The sequence below is a fragment of the Rhincodon typus genome, chromosome 14 (genome assembly GCF_021869965.1).
Source record: "Rhincodon typus isolate 14 chromosome 14, sRhiTyp1.1, whole genome shotgun sequence".
Lineage (NCBI taxonomy): Eukaryota > Metazoa > Chordata > Chondrichthyes > Orectolobiformes > Rhincodontidae > Rhincodon > Rhincodon typus.
In genome coordinates, this window is record NC_063345.1 from 38,215,059 (window position 1) to 38,239,606 (window position 24,548).

At 39.3% G+C, this 24,548-nt stretch overlaps 1 protein-coding gene across 1 annotated transcript in view; it reads right to left on the reverse strand.

The window, feature by feature from the left end:
* frmpd3 (FERM and PDZ domain containing 3) overlaps window positions 1-24,548 on the reverse strand; it is a 197,079-nt gene that overhangs the window by 5,462 nt on the left and 167,069 nt on the right. Inside the window, exon 8 of the mRNA XM_048605312.1 lies at window positions 8,038-8,994. Coding sequence (XP_048461269.1) covers window positions 8,038-8,994 — 957 coding nt within the window. The remainder of the gene's footprint in view (window positions 1-8,037; window positions 8,995-24,548) is intronic.

Here is a 24,548-nt window from a genome sequence, read left to right on the forward strand (position 1 = left end):
TTCTCCTCCGGGTCATATACCATTTTGACTTGCAAGTATATTAACATTCTTTCAATGTTGCGGGGCGCAATTTCTGGAATTTCCTCCGTAAATGTACAGTGTAAAAATCCTCACCACATATAGTTCATATGACTCTTCACCACCACCTTTTGAAGGGTAATAAAGAATGGGTAATAAATGCAGGTCTAATCAGCCACGTCCATATCCAATAAAAGATTTTAAAAATTGTCGGCACAGCAAAAAGCTTTGTGGCCTAAAAGTTAGCCAACCCTGTATTGTGTTCTGTAATGAGCTAAGTGGATTGTGTATTCATAGGATACTGTAGTACCTGTTGCTGCACAGCTAGCTGATCTGAAAACAAAGCGACTGATCAGATTCCTTAATAGATATTTTGTTCTGTAGCCTTCTTTAGTCTTCAAAGTGCTCCTTTTACATTTTTGCAAAGTTACTCACACTTTCAGTCTTGCTGTAATTCTGTAATGCCCCACATACTTTATGTATCTCTGACTGTCGCATGCTTCTAGGGAGGATGGTGCAGTGTTGTGAGGATGTTGCTGAGTGACCTGTCTTGCTGCTTTTACACCATACTGGTAAGAGGAAGAAAGGGGATACAAGTGCATCAACAGACCACTGTCATGATGTCCTTGCAAGGTGGCACATTTTCCAGCAAACAGCATTCATTGATTCATTTGAAATAATTGCACAGTTAAGATACAATTTCAGTTGCACAAACCAGGAAGTGCATTTTTTGCAGCTTTCATGTCACCAGTGCTCTAAACTGATTTCCAACTGATGTCTTGTATTAATGTCTTCATGATGGAGTGAGCAGATTGGATTGCTGAGACTCTCCAACTATCTGTACTCTGTGCTCAAGTTGTAGGTTGAATCTTTTCTATATGGACAATAAAGATTTTATGTTGAATGGACATTTTGTACTGCATATTTCCAGTTAGTTTGACTCTTTTTGCTGTCTCAAGTCGGTGTACTGACAGCTATTACAATGGCTTGCTGGCCCAGATCCTGAAGAAAATATTAGCTGTTTGGCTGAGGCTTGGCTTTGTTTTGGGGTTTTGTCGTGAGCTGACCTAGAGTCCCTCTGTTCAAGATATGTCCTGAGTGAAGCTATGCAATTTTCTTTACTCAATTAGTGTCCCGCAAGCTCAGTCAGCCTGGTGAGGATGTCCACTTCCATTGGCTTACCTTGTAACTCATATGCTCTACTTGTCGCATTTTCTAATGACAAAACCAGTTGTAGTGCCTGTTTGAAGTCCAGTTGGGCTTCAGCTAGTTAGCTGCTTTTGCATGGTTACATCATTAATCCCACATATTAAATAGTGTCTCAGCATCTCATAAAGGGTTAAACCAAAGTCACATGCCTTTGCCAGTCATCTTAACTTCATTAAAAATTCTGTCACAGATTCCCCTGGTTCTTGAACTGTCAAGTAAAACTGATAGCATCTCAGAATTAGTGGAGGCTTGGTGTCATAATATTCCTTAACTATGTCCATCAATTCTTGAAAGTTTCTAGTATCTGGTGCCTTAGGAAACATTAAGCTCCTAATAACTGAAAAAGCTGCAGGTTCACAAGCTGTCAGAAGAATTATTCATTGCTTTTCATCTGCCCTAACATTGCTTGCCCATAAAAATAACACATTCTTTTTACATACTAGGTCCAGTCTTTGATGGCAGGATCAAACTAGTCAAGCTACCCAAATAATGGACATGACACCAGAAATGCTTACCCTAACACAAAGATTACTCTTGCAATCAAATTTCTTCAGGAGTGTATCTTTTTCTTTTATTGCCAATGAAATAACTCCATAGAGGCCTGCACCCAGTGCCTTTTATTTACACATGCATAGTACTTGATACTGGTCTGGCTTTCTCAGAGTGAGCAGAACTGCTGACACTCCTGTTTATATCTGTCAGTCAGGGCTCCCTCATTGGACCAGATTAACAGCCCCAATCAGGAAACTCAGATTCTATGAGATCCACCTGGCTGACCTCATTATAATCTCTACAGACCTTGAGCTAGTTAAGGTACCAGGCACATAAACTGCAGGAAAGGTAATTGTTTAATAACTTCTGTTACTGCAGAGTGTCTGCTTCTGATTTGCCAAAATATGTTGTTATATTCTCATGGGGACAGTAGCGAAGCATATTAATAGTCAACACAAAGCCTGCAACAGAAGGGCGCAGCTATGGCAGAGCCTCTTGATCTGCAGTACAACTGGAAGATGGAACAGATTGTGGAGAGGGCGAACTCTGCACAATTTTCTCTGCAAATGTGGAGTCACAAATTTCCGTGCTTCTTGACAGTGACATGGAGGCTGTATGGTAGGTCTATAAATACATTCAGCATCTTAATGTGTAAGGCCACCAGAGTTATGTTGTAAACCACCCAATCAAGATCCTTATTGGAGTACTCTAAAAATCTGCACTGTGACCTCACCCACTGCTCAGCTGGCAAGAAAACTGTCCTTTACTCCTGGCTTAGCTGCGGCCTACTTATGCCCGATGACTCACCACCTTCTATTTCAAACATGAACTTGCCTTCAAGATTTGCACAATATCTAATCTGAAATGCTCAAGTATTAGATCAAGTGATAGATGTTTTCATCAGTGTGATGCTGTTGCTCTCACTTTCTTGCTTCTTGGGCTGCTGTGGCTGAGCAGAAAGATGCCTGAAAGCAGGAGTGGAATGTGGGTATGAGAGTCAGGGATAGATTAGGAAATAAGAAGTTCATGGTCACACCATCAGCTTTTTCAGCATGTCTGATTACAGAATGAAGGTGAGCTGGGAGTTGAGTAAAGGCATTAAGGGGAAATGCACCAACATCATTTATGCTCTCAGTGATTCTGGATGACATTGGTTCCATAATATCCAATCCATTGTTGCAGAGAACAGTTTCTGCAAGAGGTGCAAATAATCTTGGTCCCCAGTGGTTTCATTCTGCTCTCTGCTACAATGTAGCACTTTGTTCTGTGAAAGACTGGGCAGAATGTTGTGTAGCACTGTGTATGATTTCCTTGCCATTGTTGAATAGCTGGAGACATGTGTAGGGAAAGCGAGGTGGGCCTGGTGGATCAGTAAGGCTGAGGCGGAGCATCTGGTTATTAGATTTCAAGTACCGGGAATGTTGCTGGTTGAGTGAGATGGATGTGTGGTGCCTTAAGCAGTATGAGAGGCTGGTGGAATAATACATTCAAAATAACAGGTGGAGATGCATTTATTGACATTGACTACCTTTGTGAGGTCAGTAGACATTTTGTTGCAGTATTGTCAGGTTCTTTGGACCAATCTTTGGGGATTGACTGATGTTCTGACTTCCTTCCAGATTCCTCAGGGCTCCTTAGCCTTTCACGGAACAAAGGTGTCTCTCATTGTGCACAACTCTTTTACCAAGGGGAAACAATGGCTTAGAGGTATTATAGCTGGACTATTAATTCAGATACCCAGGTAAGGTTCTGGGGATCCAGGTTCAAATCCCTCCACAGCAGATGGTGGAATTTGAACTCAATAAAAATCTGGAATCAAGAGTCTAATGATGATCATGAATCCATTGATGATTGTTGTGGGGAAAAACCCATCTGGCTCACTAATGTCCTTTAGGAAAGGAAACTGCCATCCTTACCTGATTTAGCCTACATGTGACTCCAGACCCACAACAATATGGTTGACTCTTAATCACCCTGTGGGCAATTAGGGGTGGGCAATAAATGCTGGCCTAGCCAGCAAAGCCTGCATCCCATTAAATAATATATATATAAAAAAATTAATGCCTCGAGTGTCATATATATCACCCTGGAATCCTCTCTTTTTCCGTATTTTGTTTTACATAGTTTCAGTTCCGGTAACTGACTGCAACCATAAGAAAAGCAGTTATCTTATTTGTGCAGTCCATTTCTGAAGAAGGGTCCTGACACGAAACGTCAACTTTCCTGCTCCTCTGATGCTGCCTGACCTGCTGTGTTCCTCCAGCTCCACACTGTATTGTCTCTGACTCCAGCATCTACAGTTCTTGCTAACTGTAGCTTAACTACATTCTGTCAGCACATCATTGTGCAGTCTCTGCTAAATGCAGAGATAGTGCATAAAGGATGCAGTAGCCAGGAACCCACTCACCCTCATGCTACAATCAGGTAAGTAATGTTGGAGGACTAATTTTGTGAACCAGCAAAGGCAGGTTACAAACTGTTAAAAATGAGGCAGATTAATTTCTAATCATCAATGAGAAAAGGGATGATGATGGAAAACACAAGTTAGCAGTAATAAGACAAGAAACAAAAACGTGGGTCTATGGGTGGTGTAAATGGCAACAACAGAATCATTGCCAACAGCTGTCTGAAAAAAATGAACTCAATGTTGTTCAGAAAATCTGTAAATTATGTTATTGAAAAATAATGTACTATTCTTCAAGTATCAGTTCAGCATCATTGGAACTGTGTAGGAGGCCAATGGTAGTGTGAGAATTAAAATGACAAGTTCATGTGGACTGAGCAGAGATGTCTGTCAAATCAATCATTCAATTTATGTTTTGCCTCACCAATTTAGGGGCGACGACATTATGAGTGAATATTGTGTGGTGTTACATTTGGAGGGAGTTTTTCGAGTCCTGGGCAATGGGAAGGGAAAATAAAAGAACAGCTGGGGCATTGAGGGCATGTTTTGGGTGATTGAGGAGTGGACTAAGCAGAGGAAACAGTCACTTTGGAATGCTGAAAAAGGAGCAGCAGGGAAGATGAGTGGTATCACATGACCGGCAGAAATGATGAGTAATCTGATTAATGTTGTTTCGTGAGGTCGAAGGTGAGAACAAAGGAATCCTATTGTGTGTTTTCTACGGACTGCTGGTTAGTCTACTGAATGCCAGTAATATCTGAGTGTAATGTCATTAATTTATTGCAAGTGACCTCCTACCTGAAGCTGCTAGGTGCTGAAGTTGCCCTTTCAGGCTTCCATCCAGGAAGTGACAACAACATTGTATTCAGCTATTAGTGCCTTATCTAAGCATTTAGTAATAGGACCCAAAAAGTGTGAATTATTCAATGTGAGGTAATTATATCTGAAATCGCATTTGTCTACACACAGACGTAAGATGCTAGAGGATTCCAACTCAAAGGAAAACAACATGCAGAGAGCTGCAACTTTGATTAGTTATTTGATGCTTTACTGCTGAGTGCAAAGTATTGCCCAAAAATTGTTTTTCTCGGTCTTCTTCTACAGCTCTGCTTCCCTAGATTCGCAAATACCCAAATAGCAGAGTGAACACAAATTTTTATTCCTTCTTGGGACAAAAGCACTGCTGGCTAGGCCAGAATTAATTGCTCATTCCTTGATACCAATGAGAAAGAAGTGAACAGTTACTTTCTTGAATCCATGTGGTGTGTATACACCCAGAATGCTGTTTGAAGGGAGTTCCAGGATTTTGACACACCAAAGGAATGGAAACGTTGCTCTAAGTCAGACAGGTGTGTGTTTTGGAGGGAAAATTACACGTGGTGGTGTTCCCGTGTATCTGCTGCCCTTGTCCTTCTCGGTGGAGAGGTCATGCATTTGGAAGTTCTGACAAAAAAGCCTTCCTGTTGCACTGTAGTACAAATCTTTGTTAGTATGGCTGCCATTGTGCCTTCATGGTGGAGGGAATGAATGTTGAACTGGTGGATATAGTGCCAATCAAGCTCACTCTTTGTAATCTAACCTTTTGAGTCAACTAGCTTGTTTTCATATAGAATAGTGACAAAGTTATAATATCAACTTCACTAAACAAGGTATGACTAGAAACAATGATATTTCATTACTAAAACTCCATTTGTTCATTCATCTATTTCACGTTAGTTTACCTAATGTCTTATATTGGTTGTATATTTTTCAATCTATCTTCCATGAAGACTGGAAATAATGTATATAAGATTATTGTAATAATAGGATTTTCATGTTACAATTATCAGTTAATGCTAACCTTTAACTAGAGATTGGGAAGTAAAAGTTTACTCCTTATCATAAGGGAACACATCTGCTTCCAGCACTGATCAGGTTCCAGAGTTCAAAGAGTAGCTGGTACAAAGTTGTAAAAGGGCACAAGTAAACTGTGTTTTCTTCATAGCCATTCTCATTCTTCAATGCAGTATTTTTCTTCAAGCTTCACAACTTCCTCAAACGACCCATTCATAGTTCTATGATGATTAACTCTGTTCATTGCCAGTGCAATGACTATCAATGTTTGTTTGACACTCTGATTAGTAATGGTTGGGCTTTCTGTATGATTACTGTTTAACAATGTTAACTATGAGCAGTAGACCTTCAATATATCTAACCTTCCAATGTTTATTTTGTTCCTTCATCATCTTTGGAAATTGAACAATCCAACTAGAATAGCCCGTAGCATGCTACCTGTCTAAATAAAAAAAAAGTTGGCTATTCAGTTAGTTGATGCAGGTGCATTCTCCAGGTTATTCTGAATTAGCTACATATTTAAGACTTCCTTTTAGTACATCCAATAAAATCATCCATTCCAGCCTTTATACTAAGGGGATTGGAGCACAGGAATAAATGGCCCTCAGGAATAAACAAGGAATAAATGCTACAGCTGTGCGAGGTTTTGTTGAGACCACATTTTGAATACTGCATACAGCTTTGATCTCCATATTAAAGGTTGGTCATACTTGTGTAGTACAACGGTTAGCGAAGGTTCATTACATTTGTCCTTGAGTGAAAGGGTTGTCCTATGATGAAAGCCTGAATAAATTGTGTTTATATTCTCTGGAATTTAGAAGAATGAATGACGATCTTATTGACACACACGAGACTGTGAAAGGCATTGATAGTGTGGATGCTGAGAGATTGTTTCTGCTTGATCAGGGTATCTAAAGCAGAAGGGCAGAGTCTCAGCATAAAAGGTTGATCATTTAGGACTGAAATGTGGAGAAATTATTTCACTTAAAGATATGGGAATCTTCAGAATTTCCTACTCTGGAAAGTTGTGAATGCTGCAACTTTGAATGTGTTTCGACCCAGGGATAGCCAGAAGTTTGATCCCTCAAGGAATCAAGGGATATGGAAAGTGGGTGGGAAATTGGTGTTGAAGGTAAAGATTAGCCATGATTGTTTTGAATGGAGGAGCAGGCCTGTCAGACAATATGGTCTACCCATATCGTATATCTTGTATTCCTTTGCAGGCATCAAAATGTACCTATCATTTAAATTCTAATTACACACTATTACTATATATAGCTAAGCAAAAGATACTTTCGTTCTGTATAGCGCTAACCAAAATTCCTTGATAGAAGAGAGCTGACATGCAGAAGTTCTACCCCAGATCCAAGGAAACCCCAATGGATAGCTTTGATGAATATCAGACAAATTGCACTGTAATTTACGGAAGAAAGAAACAAAGCTGCAGTCAAAAAGATTTTCATTAAAACTATTAGCAAATTCAGCAGAAAGGTTTTGCAAAGAGAATGATGTTAAGTTGATGTGATGAATTCACTGAAAAATTATACCATTTAAATGTCATTAACACCCAGATGCCAAATATTACTTGCAGCATTGTTTGCTGGGATCATGCAAACTTCACTGCATCTGTGGCCATTTGAAATTGCAACTTCCACTAGATGAAATAAGATTTGTCAGTGAAAATGCTCTCTGTAATGGATTTCAACCAAATGTCCTTGTTGAGGGGGAAACCCAACTGAGCTAGTGATAACACTGATATTTTTCAATGGTAAAGAAATTCATGGTCATTGCCTCAGATGGGCAAAGAGGATATTTTGGGAAAAATACTCTTCCTCAACATCTATTTTCCTTGTAAATGTCGCATGTAAATACATTTTGTAAGAATATTTGTAACTAAATCCTAAAACACATTAACAGCTTGGTGCATTGAAGCTGATGCTTGACAAAGCATAAGAAGAGTTTCATTACTTATTGCCAATTTTGTTAAACATATTGTTAAATAGTAAATTGTAATCTGAATGAAATGCAATTTTGAAACTTGAAAGCTTTGAAATTCAACCAAAATCTGATAATTGTGTTACCTGAACCTTCTTGCGGTTGACTACGAGGACACTCTTCAGCTGCAGCTAAAGCTTCCAGGGCTTGTAGTGTAGAAACCAGAGCATCATCCAGTTCCTGGGCCCGATGCCTGACAGTCCTTGTTTGAACACCATCAATTAGTGACACTGGAATGTCATTGAAGTGTATCTCACAAGGCTGTGGACCAGATGTTAGACTTTGATCGGTCCTTCGCTTAGAGTCATCTTCATCCGAACTATTATCCCTGAAACCTGGTGGAGGAGCAGCCAATGTAGGAAGTAGAAAATGGCATTCATCTCCTTCTTGTTCCTCGTCGCTTCCTGGCAGAGGGAGAGTTGTCAGGTCGACAATGTCATCCCGGTAATTGCAAGAATTTAAATATTTCTCTGTACTGTTTCCTTTGGGAATAACATTGCTTTTCTTTTTGACCTTACAAGCGTCACAAAGCAAGTCATCATGTTCCTTGATTACTATGGGAACAATCTTAGCACTATTCACTTTGGATAGTTGCATTGGGATTTTCGGATACATACAATTATGGTGATCGGTGGTGTAAGCAATTGCCATTTTCATCTGGCTGTCTAATGTATTGGCTCTTCCCCTGCTCAGAAATCCTTGCAACCCAGAACCATTCTTGTCAAAGTTGCTTTGCCCAGTTTTTGACGTTTTCGGCGTAGGGTCAGACTTTGTTCTTGGTCTTGACTCCTCAAAGAAGATGAGGTTTTCATTAATATCAATTTGATTTTCAAGTTCCTTTCTTTTTTCTTGCATTTGTAAAATGTGAAATCTTAACAGATTGGACTCTGGGGTGCTTACCATCAGGTTGCATAGAGTTTGAGACTCATTGTTGTGTGAGAGTTTGTGAGGACAACTCATACCTCTTCCCTCAGTTTTTAGTACAGGACCTGATGACGAAATAGCCCATTCTGGTTGCAGAATGTTTTGTATATTTCTGTGGTCTGTTAATGAAAAGGAAAAATATCATCATCTTCAATAATAAATTCTGCTTTCCTTGTCTGTTTGAAAAATATTTGACTCATCCTTCTGTTTGAGAAAGAAGAAGAGATGAGAATTTAACCCCTATTCCATCTGGCAGAATCTGGGCAGGTAGGCAGTAGAAATCAATTGAATGACTTTCCATGGCAACTTCATTGCATTCTTGTTGTAACTTTGGCAGGAGATTTGCTGAACTATTTCAATAAGTACTAAGACCTGAATGCATGTATTCAGATCCTAGCCTTACCACTGGTCCTCACCTTAGTCGGGAAATCCCAATCAGTGGAGGTTTTCCTTTCCCTTGCTAGGGCACAGGGGTAGTATGGGGTTAGTAATGATGTTACAACATCATTAAGATCTTGGTGTTAGATTGGAGATTGATACAATATGTGAAATGAGGGTTGAAGTTGGCCCTGTGAAGGGGGAAGGCATGTCCAGAAGAGGGAAGTGACCTAGAAAACCAAGAAAAGGACAATTTCTTTTCAGAATGTATTATATTTTGTACATTGGGAGTCAAAAGCTGGTGAAATATAGAGTTGGATTGAATTGCAAAACCTCTCTTTCAAATAAAAGTTTTAGGCAGTGGGTGACCAATTGAGTCTATTGCACTTTGGGTGCATGTTGGCCCCATGCAAATAAATTGTTCTTTCATTACCCTGCAAACATTGGTGAGGCCAATGCCAAGGGTACGATGCTAGCATAACTTTTTAGATTAAATCTTGCACATTTTGGGATTTTGTCTGCTGTACATAGGTTTCTACAAATCTCTGGGATTGCATTTTTTATGGCGCATTGTTCTACTGAGGATGACGTGCATTTCCCTAATATACATAGTTGGATTAAGAAGCAATATAATTTAGGAGGAATACTAATACTATATATTTCATATAAAAATGTATCTTAAAATACATCAGTGTATCCACGTCCAATATTTCCAAATACAATGTGACATATTTCACCATTATCAGAATGTCAACCTGAACTGAACCTCAGCTATGTCTTCAGACTAAAACTAATCGAGTGGCAGTTTTACATTTGAAAACACCAATTTGTACAGCATACTAATGCATGTGAAGGCATTACGTGTTCATATTGATAAGCAGTGCAATGTGTGTAGCAAACTCACTTCATTTTGCATTTTTTTATGAACTGCAATAAATATGGATGTCTGCACAATATTTCTGTGAATAATTTATCAACCATCAATGGCTCATATCCAAATATTTGCTATATGATTAAATTAAAGAGGCAGGACTTAAAAAATAAAAGAGAAAATCAGCAAAGTGACTGAATGTAAATAGGTTTAAAAATGTCAGCATTCTTATACATTCAATGTGGATTTGAGAAATTGATATTGATGGTAATGAAGCAATTCAGGACAGAAATTAGAAAAATAAACTTTTTACTTCAATGGTCACATAAAACTTGCAGGTAAAATAAATGTAGTTAACAATCATCATACATATCATTGTCTAATACTGTATCTGTAATCATTGTTACAATTTAATTTCAGTTTCAATCAATAATTTGGTTAAACGAGTTATGTGTACGATTGTCAAGCATTTTAATATTTCTCCTTTATTCTCTACAACGTTTGTATTTTCATAGAAACCATGGTCATTATTTAATATAGTCTAAATATCAACATGAAGCATATTAAAAGATTACAGTAGCAGCAACATATGTTCATTTATCATGCTCTGGGCTAGAATCAGACAGAGTATTGGGTATCAACTTTTTGAAGAATCAATTAGTTGACAGGTCTTCTATGGGAGAGAAGTCTGGATCAGGAATCATGTCATTAACAGAAGAATTAGATGTTTTGCCAATCTCCCCACATCTCTTATCTTCCACTTCACCCCTACCCCATGCCAAGGAACATTATGACAGTTTTATTGCAAGTACTTGGAACTGCATAGAAATTGGATGGTTCAAATTCATGTAGTAACCAGATTGACTGGGAAGCCAAAACACTAACCCAACTATTTTTAATCTAGAAGCATAATTTAAAGATGTATGTGAGGTGGCATTGTGCCACAGTTTGATATTGATGGGTAGGACAATCACCTGATGAAAAATGTATGAGTCTTGAATCATTCTGACAGCTGAGGCACAAAAATTGCCTTTTCCAAACAAAGGAGAAACTATGTCAGGGGTAGAACTTCAAACAAACCTCATGTCAAATGCCAATTAACTATCACACTACATTTTAACTTTCACTTGGTACTCTTGAACCTTAAGGTTGGGCACACTTGAGCTGAGGAATTACAATATTAGATTATTTTGTTCATTGGGGGGCTAACCTTTTACAAGTTTTATTCCCTTTCACTTCTTTTAATACAAATTTGATCATAGAATTCCTACAGTGTGGAAACAGGCCCTTTGCCCGAACAAGTCCACACAGACCCTCAGAGCACCCACCCAAACCCATCCCCCATAACCCACCTAATGTACGTACACTACGGGCAATTTAGCATGACCAATCGACCAATCCACCAATCCACCAATCCACCAAGCCTGTACATCTTTGGACTGTGGGAGGAAACCGAGCACCCGGAGGAAACCCATGCACATACGGGGAGAATGTGCAAACTCCACACAGTCGCCAGAGAGTGGAATTGAACCCAGGTCCCTGGCGCTGTGAGGCAGCGGTGATAACCACTGTGCCATGGGCTGCCCTAAAGGTGCAGTTAATTTTTGAAATTCTTGACTTGTACACAATTGACAACACTGTTGAGTTATTAATTGAACCATAATTATGTTAATGCCAAAAAATCATTAAAAGCTGCACTTTATGACAGTCAACTACTTAAAACAATTTGAATCATCTACATAGATTGCAGATTAATTGCTCTTAAAATACTGGGATTCACTTTAGTCTCATCAAATATTTACATGTCTAACCTGTAATGTGTAAAATTTTTCTACCTTGTTTTCATTGAACAAAAGAAGACCAATTGAATCCCTCAAAACACATTAAATGAAAATCATCCGCCTTTTTAAAATCTGTGATTAAAGTTAATATTGGACATTGCTTCTCTAAACCACTGGCAGAAAGATATGATTACAGTATAACACTTATAACACTTATACAGTATAACAAGGGATAAGGAATGTGTGTAGATGCATATTGTTAGATATATTGGAAATATTATTACAATCTGTGATTTTGTATCCTTTCCATAGTTATATGATTTTAACCCAGATTAGTGACTGGTCAAATTGTTGTTAGTTTAAAGTAAACAATTAAACTTGTTAGAATAGAGTTTTGCAACTGACATTTTTTTTAAAAAGTTGCTTTTTTATTTGGAAGTCAGTTTGTGAATCTTTGCATGTTGTATCACTCTACACTCAGACAATTATAGTTATTATATTCACATGATTCAGGATTTCCTATTCTTCTTGGTGGAAAATGTATTATGGCAGAGGTTCTAGACTAGACCGGCCTGCAAACCTAGGACAATTGCATGATGTTCACAACATGTGATATTCTGGTATAGAGGTACCAGCTTCATCTACAGTCCCTCGCTCTCTATCTGATGGAGTGAATGCAATCTGTCGGTTTTATGTATGTAATGCACAGTAGCAGCTGTACGCAAAACTGTGATATTGTAGCTTTGCAGGTAGCTAATGTTTCAAATAATCTTCAAGATATGACTCAACAGAACAACTATCTCTTTTTTAATATTTAATAAACCACAAAAAGCATCACGGTGGCAGCAAATGGGCTCGAAAAGCCAGTTGTGACAGCTCGGTTATGGCAGTAAAGGATGCTAAAGGCTGAAAAGGTGACAGTATTTTTTCCTAACAGCCAGCCATCAATCTGTTTAAATTCAGAGCTGAAGTTACAATGATAACCAAAGCTAAAGGCTACAAACTGTACAGAAGCACTGCAAGCTCTCTGCCTTTCTCTCTCTCTCTTTTAAAAGGAAAGTAACTGCTGATCCAATTTTTTAAAAAAGGCAATTTTAAATGGTCCCGATAGGACAGCTCCAAAGTGTTTCTAGAAGAAAATACAGCTTACTAACACTTAAAAAACTATTTTTCTACATTAAAAAGGCTTATATATCCAAACATTAGTCTAGTCTGCCATTTTCTTTTTCCAAATCAGCATAAAAATTAAAAACAAGTCCACATATTGTCATCCCTCCTTTTTTTGGCGCAAACATCATCTACAGGTAAAACCTGCCTCTAAAAGTCTGCAATTTTTAGAAGGGACAGTAACGTACAAGAAAAATACCATGATAAGCCAACAAAAAAAATATAACAGCGATACCGATTCTTACACTGGCATTTTAGTGAGCATAAAGCTAAACAAAAGAATGATAGAAAGCAAACATCTAACCATGGGCTGTCACATTTTCACATACTGCTAGAACTTCAGTTACTTAAGCAAAGAATCAATCTTTATGAAACACGATCACTGTCAAAGAACAACAGGCAATCAAACGTGTTCTCGCTTTGAGCACCAGAAGGTTCAGATGAATAAAATCCGCTGGTATTTCTGATGATGACTGCAAAGATATTGATCATTCTTTTCAGATTTTACAGAATTAATGTAAACTGAATTAATTCCAGGATACACAGGCTTGAGTTCATGTTTTATCTGGCTATTGTCAGAATGGCAATCAACCAATTTTTAGATGTTGATACAAAGGTACAGAGCGTGATTTCACCAAAGCTAGCTTGTGGAATGCTTCTGGAAGTGGTCATTGCCTCTATGCCCATCAAATCATTCAAAAAAAACATTCTGGATAAACCTAAAGGATATCCCTTTGACGCCCTACTAGAAGAATAATGAAAATTCAAAGCAATTGTGGGAGGCCAGTGGTATTGGCAAGTGCTTTGGTCTAGAACATCTATTGCAGCCATCGACAGGTACAGAGAAACATCAAAATCTTGCATCAAACGTGCTTTGCTCACTTAGAGGCAATGTCCAGTTATTTTATAACATATGGAAGTTATATTTTTCAAGAAGACATTGAGCTAAAAATGTGTAGGCATATCCCAGAGAAACACGAAGTACAACACAAATGTTCCATAACAGAATGTGAAGAACTGATAACCAAGCAACAATGCATAGAAGTTTCCACAGTTCTGACCATGGCACACAAACTTGAAAGTACTAGAAGTAAGTGCAACAGTATGCTTGCAGACCCCAGTCAGACAGTACACATAGTAAACCTGACACCACATAGAAACATCCAAAAATTTGAAACCTTGACCTCCATCCAAGTGATCTCTCCAAAAAGAAATGAACAACACAAACTATCTGCCAAGATTGACCGTGGTGCCACTGCATCTTACATAAGATGTACTCAGGAAACTAGCATAATGTGATGCAGTCTACACAAAATAAGTTAACTGTTTTCAAGTATATGCCATCATGTGCACTGGCACTATCCATCTTAAATGCCAATATGGATCACTGGGATGGTCATCTGAAACTCTTTCATGGTTGATTCTCTAAGACCTTTAATCATCAGTCTACCGACATGCATGGATCTACACATTATTACAAATCCAACAGGTACAACTCCAAAGATTCCAAATGTTAACATCAATCTCTTACACATTTGTTGCAGCAGCAAGCAAGTTGGATCAGGTGCAGCGGCTCAAAAAAGGTCATCAGCAGCCAGAAGGCATCCAACAGGACCCTAAGTTGGTATTCTCATTCTAGTCATTCAGAGACAATCTTATGACTGTCCAAAAAAGTATAATCTTCAAGAGCAAACAATTCATAATTCTGTTAACATTAACGTTGAGACGTGCTGGATCATAGGTGACATGGACGCAAACAAAAACGAAGAGACCAGTGCATGACGCCATATGTTGGTCCAGCATTAATAAAGCCATCACTGAACTAATCAAGTTGTGAGAAACATGTTAATTCCATCAACCTCAAAAATCAAAAGAACATCACCATCTATCCGGGATTCCTTCTGAATCATGGTGCATGATTGTGATGAATATTTTCCATGTTCAAGGATACAATTACATTCTGGTGACTGACTACTTAACTAAGTTCCCTTTAGCGTGATAAATCAAAAGTACCAATAGCACAACAGTTGTTGAAACACTGCCTGCCATATTCATTACTATGGTGTCCCTCAACAAATTGTGTCTGGCAATGACATATATTACACCAGTGAGTCCTTCCAAAACATGTACAAGAAATGGAATGTTCAACGTATTGCCTCTTCTTCTCATTACTCTCAATGGAATGGTCTTGTGGAATACATTGTTCATACCAAATAATCCATTATCATTAAATGTAAAGTGACTTGCCAAGATTTTTGGATAGTTATGTTAAATTTGTGTTACCCCTCTAGGCAATAATTTACTATATCCAGCAGCACCTCTGTTTGAGAAACAGATCTGCAGAGCTCTTTTTTGACTCTCACTACCAAACAACATGTGCACAACACATGGTTGGAAAGAGGGGAGAAAATAGTACAAGAACATACAGCCAGTCATTCAACCCAGAGCAGAACAAAGCATACCTGTTTCACATAAACAAATTGATTTATAGAAAGCTACCAGATCATTGTGTCCAGCCTAGATCATATGACTTTGTCATGAGAAATGGTCAAGACTTGTGAGGAAATAGACAACATATTCAAACTGCATATCATTAACTACCCACCACACAGGATCACTACTTGGATGCTGAAGATATCATGCCAGGCAAAATCCATCCATGTATGGTAAGTGATACATATCCATTTGCAGCAACAGAGCATGTCACAGAGTGAAACTACTTTACCATGTCATCATAATTGTATAAGGAACACATCTGGTCATGTTGTATGTCTGCTAAAGTGCAATCTGAATGTATAGAGGCAATTAGGAATATTTATCCTTGTACACATCCTTGTACATAAATATTTCATGGCATAGCTCCCAGACCAGACAGGCCTGTGTATCTGAGAGAGAGTTACATGACATCACAATGTCTAAGCTTTTGGTATAAAGATTCCCGTCTTATTTTCAGTCACCATGACTGTGTGATGGAGTCAGTCAATTGTGTGAAATGTACATTAATATCTAAGTGCAAAATCTAAGCTGTGTGTAAATCTGTGCTATCATATTCTTATAAATTATTAGTGTTGTAAATAAACTTCAAGATATCTTGATTCAACTGAACCCAGCAATCTATGCTGTATGTTACATGGTCTAACATATAGTAAACCACAAATGGCATCAGAAGACTTCACATCAAGCTGTGATTTGCTGCATGGAACTAGCTTATTTCCCTTTGACGGACATGTACGTTGGTGAATACAGGGTAGGTGCTTGCATTGTTTCTGTTTTAGGATAGAATTGTTTTGTGGTTCCTAGACTTCGAAACTTCATAGCAGTATTAACTGCCATTTGAATGAAGTGTTCCTGAGGGAAACTGCCGTGGCTCAGAAGAGGGCTTCAATTGAAGGCTGCAGAAATAGAACATTGATAGGTAAATTTTCTGGATAATTTTAATGGCTCATGCATCTACTTTCTGACCAGAAAATCCATGATGATCATAAAATGCCATATCTATCCATGCTTCGTGGGAACATTCTTGAGTGATAGGCTATCTGTCTAGTATTTTTGTTAAGCAGTACTAAAATTCTAGGGGGCAAGAACAATGAGGAAAAGTAAAATAATCCACTTGGCTAAAAATCAGAAATCTGGAAGTACTCAGTAGGTCTAGCAGCAGCTGTTAAGAGAGAAACCAACTGTTTCACAACATGATGGAATAGTATTCTCAGTGTGAAGATGGGACTTTATCTTCACAATTCTCACTAATATTGTCATGGACAGAGGCACCTATGACAGTCAGGCAGAGGTCAAGTCAGCTTTTCCCCCTTGCTGGTTCCACTGCTGATCCATTCCAACAGATAGATACTTCAGGGTTTGCTCAGTAGTAGCATTACTGAGTCACTCCTGGTGGTAGATTGTGAAGTCCTCCATCCAGAGTTCTTTTTGTGCCCTTGTTATCCTCAATGTTACTTCCAAGTGATGCTCATCATGAACGACTACTGATTCATTAGTTGAGGGAGGGCAATCGGTGGAAACCAGCAGGAAGCTTCCTTGCCCATGTCAGTACTGAAAAGAGGTTTATCTTTGATTGGAAATTCAATTATTTGAAGTGAGTCTTGATTTGAATGACTGTTTAGAATAGGCAGCCATTTGTGCCATTCAGTTTTTTGGCTGAACAATAGCGAGGTTCCAAATTTATGAGCTGCATGATCAACTTACTTGAGCAACTTTAAGCCTTTCAAAGCATATATACTATGATGCAATTACACTTTCCTAATTATAAAAATAACATGCAAGGTGTTGACAGGAGATATTATTTTAAGATTTTGTAATAAAGTGGATGCAATGAATGGATCAATGCAGAAATTGCTTTATTCTATCACAGTTTGCGACTGCTAAATAATAAGTTATCACTTTCAGTAAAAATTAAGGAAAAGAAACAGTTTGCCAGAATTAAATGTACCAGCCCATGTAATTTAGCACCTTACAAAGAACATGGCTCGCGGCTCAATTGCTGATTTATACTGTGATGGGGTTAGCAGGACAATGGGAAAACACCACATTTGATTAGAGAAGAAAAAGTCAGTGAAGAGTATCCAGCTTGGCTATTATTCTGTGTTCCCTGTTGGAAGGGTGCATGTATGAATAGCAGTACAGTGCTAGGCTCAGCTGTGAAGCACCCAACTGTGAAGTAGCCTGACAATGTTTACTGAGACAACAAGGTGCAGGGCTGGATGAACACAGCAGGCCAAGCAGCTGTCAGGTTCACTTAAAGAATAGCCACTTTGCAAGATATATCAGCGAGTGATTCAGTATTTTCTAGAGGGGTGGGGAGACATGAATCAGTCAAATGCTAAGACCTTAGCATAATCTTTCAGTGTACTTCCTTTCTGTTCCAAAAACTGAATTTATCTGTCTCACCAAAACTGTTTCCTCAAAAACTAGCTAAATGTAAATGCTAGTGAAGCAGTGTCAACATCTTAAGGCTTCAAGTTTGCCAGCATTGACAGAAAATGGGGTCAGCGTTACAGAGTTTTGGCAATGTGGGCAGTGGGGTGGTGTGGGGGATAGAACAGTTGCTTAAGTTGGTTAGCTTCAAACAGTAATTTGGGAATGTATTGCAGTTACATGGCAGTCTTGTACTCACTGCATCTCATTGGTGGGAATAAATGAATGAAATGCCTCTACTTATATGTCAACTTTCATGATGTCAGGACATTGAAAATACTTAATAGCCAAAGAAGTACTTTTTAAGAGTAGTCATTGTACTTGGATAATTTACAGAGTAGCCAATGTTTGATCAACAAGGTCCTATAAACAGCAATGTGTTCATAGTCAGGTAATCATTTTTAGTGATGTGGATTGAGTGATTGGACAGGACATGAAGCAGAACTGCTCTCCTTCAAAATAGTTCCATCCGATCTTTTAAAAAGAACAAAGAACAAAGAAAATTACAGCACAAGAACAGGCCCTTCAGCCCTCCAAGTCTGCGTGGATCCAGATCCTCTATCTAAACCTGTCGCCTATTTTCCAAGGATCTGTATCCCTCTGCTCCCTGCCCATTCATGTATCTGTCTAGATACATCTTAAATGATGCTATCGTGCCCACCTCTACCACCTCCGCTGGCAATGCGTTCCAGGCACCCAGCACCCTCTGCGTAAAGAACTTTCTATGCATATCTCCCTTAAACTTTTCCCCTCTCGCCTTGAAATCGTGACCCCTAGTAATTGAGTCCGCCACTCTGGGAAAAAGCTTCTTGCTATCCACCCTGTCTATACCTCTCATGATTTTGTAGACCTCAATCAGGTCCCCCCTCAACCTCGGTCTTTCTAATGTAAATAATCCCCCTCAACCTCTCTTCATAGCTAGCACCCTCCATACCAGGCAACCTCCTGGTGAACCTCCTCTGCACCCTCACCAAAGCATCCACATCCTTTTGGTAATGTGGCGACCAGAACTGTACGCAGTATTCCAAATGTGGTCAAACCAAAGTCCTATACAACTATAATATGACCTGCCAACTCGTGTACTCAATATCCCATCCGATGAATGAAAACATATTGTATGCCTTCTTGACCACTCTATTGACCTGTGTTGCCACCTTCAGGGTATAATGGACCTGAACACCCAGATCTCTCTGTGCATCAATTTTCCCCAGGGCTTTTCCATTTACCATATAGTTTGCTTTTGAATTGGATCTTCCAAAATGCATCACCTCGCATTTGCCTGGATTGAACTCCATCTGCCATTTCTCTGCCTAACTCTCCAATCTATCTCTATTCTGGTGCTATCTCTGACAGTCCCCTTCACTATCTGCTACTCCACCAATCTTAGTGTCATCTGCAAACTTGCTAATCAGACCATCTATTACCTTCTTCCAGATCATTTATGTATATCACAAACAACAGTGGTCCCAACACGGATCCCTGTGGCACGCCGCTGGTCACAGTTCTCCATTTTGACAAACTCCCTTCCACTATAACTCTCTGTCTCCTGTTGCCCAGCCAGTTCTCTATCCATCTAGCTAGTATACCCTGGACCCCATGCGACATCACTTTCTCCATCAGCCTACCATGGGGAACCTTATCAAACGCATTACTGAAGTCCATGTATATGACATCCACAGCCATTCCCTCATCTATCAACTTTGTCACTTCCTCAAAGAATTCTACCAAGTTGGTAAGACATGACCTTCCCTGCACAAAACCATGCTGCCTATCACTAATAAGCCCATTTTCTTCCAAATGTATCTTCTCCAGCAGCTTCCCCACCACTGACGTCAGGGTCACCGGTCTATAATTACCTGGATTATCCTTGCTACCCTTCGTAAACAAGGGGACAACATTAGCAATTCTCCAGTCCTCCGGGACCTCACCTGTGCTCAAGGAGTTTTACATTCATCTGAAATGGCAATCCAGGCATGGTTTCACACTCAGTTGAAAGACAGCACCTCAAATGGTATACCACACTCACAGTATAGCACTGGATTGTCAGTTTAGATTATGTACTGATGGTTCCAGAGTGGCGCTTGAACCCACAAATTACAGGCAAAGGGTATATTTGCTATAAACTGAGCAACTGTTGATAGCTTACTAGAATATGAAGCACTGTCTTTGAGAGAGGAGAGAGGATAACACCAAAACCAGGAAAAACCAGGTGGAAATGACTATTACGAGGGGGCATAATTTTAAGGTGATTGGAGGAAGGTAGAGGGGAGATGTCAGAGGTAGATTCTTTACACAGAGAGTGGTAGGAGTGTGGAATGCGCTGCTGGCAGTGGTAGTGTAGTTAGATACATTAGGGACATTTAAGCGACTCTTGGACAGGCACATGGATGATAGTAAAATGTATGGATTGCAGGGTAATTTGATCTTAGAGTAGGATAATAAGTTGGCACAATATCGTGGGCCAAAGGGCCTGTACTGTGCTGTACTGTTCTATGTTCTATGTTCTAAAATGAAAAGATGTAGCAACATTTTTCTATGACCATTGACTATAGATGTCAATCCAAAATGATACCTAGCCAGGTTTCTAAGATAACAATAATTTGGTGTGTTCCAGCTCCGACAGGGATTCCAGGTTGCTGTGATGGAAGTGGTTTATGCATTCTTGTTATAATCTAGAGCAATGGATTCTAATAGTAGAAGCTCCAACTTTGTTTCCATAATGTATTAAACCAGGAATCTCTCCTTTTCTTACCACCTGTCATTGGCAAGTGTTGGAAGATTTTGCTGTTTGGCTCCATTATGAACACACCTTCTTTGGCCATCAAGTCCAGCAAGAAATGGAACTTGTGGTTAGAGGTCTTAGTTCGAGGCAGGATGCTACCCATTGTACCACAAAGCTCATCACAACAAACAACTACTATTAATTATAACAGAGTTTAGTGTTGTATGTATTGTGGAACCAACCATTACCAACCAATAGTTTTGGTACAATCCTGTCACTAATCTTCTTTTATAGATAGTTCTTATATCAAAATTTTCAGAGATGTAGTATCTATGATTCTATGATGATTAGCTCTGAAGCAAATGGGACTGTAACCCAAGCCTCCTGGATCAGAGGTAGGAACACAACCACTGCACCACAAGAACCCTTTCAATCCTTTTTTCTACTCTCTTAAGACAACAAATGGTTAGACAGTCCTTAATGAGGCACTACAAGAAAAATGCAGTCAAACAGTTGACAGAAACATATAGAAAAGGAATGGAAATTTATTAAACCAAAGTAACATTGTCTGGAGTGACAATGCACCCCAGACCCTGTGGTGCCCACTGGTCTCTAACGGCCTCTATTGTGCTGGTGGACACCACATACTCCCTCTCAATGGACATCCGAGTGTGGATGTAACCATGAATAATCCTCTTGTTTTCTTCTTTTTATCGAGAGATGTTTCTACGCACCTCTGAACTTATTATAAACCATCCATGTTGTTTTACTTATATCCCCATCACTAAATCACCCGTGTTTCTAATTAAGCAGAAAAACATTACCAGCCCTGCCCTTCAACAAAGGTGAGGAAAAGTAAATATATAGGATGGGCTGAAGGGCTAAACTTGTTGAGGATATTTGACAGCTGCATGACCTCAAATGCGTCCTGTAAACATTCCTGTATGTGCTGAAGCCAGTATAATCAACATATTTTTCAGTTGTTGTTTTTTCTGTGCCTGGTTGTTTGTTACACCATATAAGAGACAGAATTTTGTTCCAAGTCATCAGACTTCACCTTGAACTGGGATTGCAAACGGTGCCAGGAACAACCTAAGCCTCCAGACCAGCCTTCGATCGAGTGGTCCCCGACGTGCAGGAGGACGTGAGGCTCGTTGCTTTCTTTTCCTTCCTTTTTTGTCTATTATTATTACTTAATAAATGTGTGTATTTACGCACATTGCTGTTGTCAAGCCTTCTCTTAGCTACATTTCACTGAATCTGAAAAGAACCACTCGGGTACACTGTGATCCAAGACATTTTTGGCGACGAGGATGTGATTTGGGAAAATGTGTAAGTGAAGGGAAGAACAACCTGATGCTCCAGAGTCCTTCTGTATTCCAGGGTGGAATGCAGCAGACTCTGAATTTGGGTCTGTAGCTAATATGTTAGCACAATTAGGACCCCCAAAAGGATGGAGGACAGTTATAACTGGAAAAAGAGAGAACTGGAGGTCAGGTTTCTGCACTGTGCAAGTGCACTGAACCCTGTAGAAGTGTTAACTCTTTGTGGTCTGGTTTGAATGCACCTTTGTTTGTTGGTTGCTAAATGTCATCCTGTACAATTTGTGTCTTTTTGTTCCCAAACTATCTGGGGATACTTTGAAGTCTTAGTTTGCATTTTGGGAATGTCTGGTAATTTGAAAGTGTGTTGTGTGCCTGCATCAGTGTGGGACATGTATGGTTAATGTAATGTCCTTTCAAGAAACTATCAGTGGTTGTGTAAAGCAAAAACAAAATCTGCAAAATGTTGATTCAAAAATTTGTTTCATAAAGCTTGGTAAAAATTTACCTTTTGGAGTTGGCTCTGTATTGTGTTTGGGCTTGGGTAAACTTTAATTCCAGAAATTACCATGTTTGGAATTTCATTTTCTGGCTAGACAGAACTTCCAAATATTGTTTTAACATGAATGAATCTTTAATGCTGGATGATAAAATTGACTCATTGTTAATATCCAAGTGATAGAGACATTGAAATGTTGAAAATGCAACTCCCTATGAATGAGAAGTTTAGGAAAGGCAAATTTAACAAAGGGTGGATTTTTCCTTCCTTCAAGGAGGAGGAAAGATGGATTATGTAATTATGTGCAGGAGTTTATGCCCCATCCCCCTTTTGAATCCGTAGTGGATTAATACTACTTAACCCATTCTGCTTGATGTGGAATGGATGGAGCATTTTTTTTAGAAATTGGAGACACTGAAGGCTGAACCCATTTGCAGAATTTCAACGTCGCAACACAGTGATGGATGAGGCACCCTCAACCCATCAAGCCATTCATCAATAACACATTTCAGTGATAGGGAAGTACTGTGGAAATATTAATTGTAGCAAGTGCCAAGAATCTCAAAACCACCAAGCCTGGATACACTTAAGCATATCATGATAAAAACTATATTAAGACTCACATGCCCTAGTATTCTAAAATATTTAAATGGAATGGTTACCTGAAAACTTAAAGGTATTTTGAGAAATGATAAAGTGCATGCAGACAGTCTCAGCAATTTCAATGCATATAAAAATAATTAGTAATTTTAAGGGAGTAAACAGAATATTGAATGTGGACAAATTTACATAGAGATATATCAAATAGCCAGAAAGAATTATCAAGTGGGTAACTTTAGAAAAAGAACAAACTAAATATGGTATGAATGAGTCAAACAGAAATGCTTGACTAATGTTTTAAAATATTATAAGATTATGTTCCATAGACTACAAATCTCTACAGATCTTTGGAATTAGATACGGTGGTAATAGTTAAGTCACAAATTTGGATGAGACTAAATAATTAAGGGTGGAGACAAAAAAAGAATTTAGAATAATGGGTTGAAGTGGCAATTCAGGTTAAAATGTTACAGTAATAAAAAGGAGGTTTAGATGAGAAGTGGATGGTGTAAAGGAGCAGCCCATGCAGGAGAACGCTCTGAACCAGGCAGAAGGCATCTCCGAGGTAGCTTAGGTTGTGGCAGGCTCTGGATCCTGAGGCTGATCTTGCATTCTGTGTGCACAGGCGGAAGAACACCACATACCTGAATGTCCTCTACCAGTGCACGATGTCTGGTCTGAGTATCACCATTTTCAGGTAATGAATGGCGTTGGCCATGAGCTGGACATCCTCCCGGTGCTGCACTTGCTGACTCCTGTGGTAACATCCAGCCCCAGGCCTCCACCAGCCAGCACATCCCCATCTCTGTCATCGCTTCAACCTCTGATGAAGGTGTGGATTCCTGTGCATTAATCCCAGCAGCAGGAAGATGTGATATGAATCGACCCATGTTTCAGACCTTGATTGGGTCCTTTGTAAAAGACAGCAAGTGTCCTGAGGGATATGCGCAGCCCCACATGGTTATACATAGGATCTGTATGTCATAATTACGGTTGTTATCTGGCAGAAGAAATCTGTCACCAGGACTCTCAATGTGGGAGGAGGTTTTATGTAAATGTATTGCTGTAGGGTCTGGAAGTGGAAATTTGCTACCTGGGTGCAGAGGCATATCAGCAACAGACAGCCCTCCTTAATGGGGAGACTTAGAATATCTGCGATAACCCAATTCATCATCTTGTCCCAGAAGAAGTTGACCCACACCCTCTAGATGCTTAATACAAAACTGGGGGAAGGGCCAAATGGGACAAGCTGGTACCGCAGCATGGGGGTCACCAATTGGTTTATGACCAGCACTCAGAACAATTATGTCTGGCACTCCAGACAAGCTGAAACACTTCAACAGACAGACACAGGACAGTGGTATCAATGGTACTGCACTGCCAACCTGAAGGTCATAAGCTCTA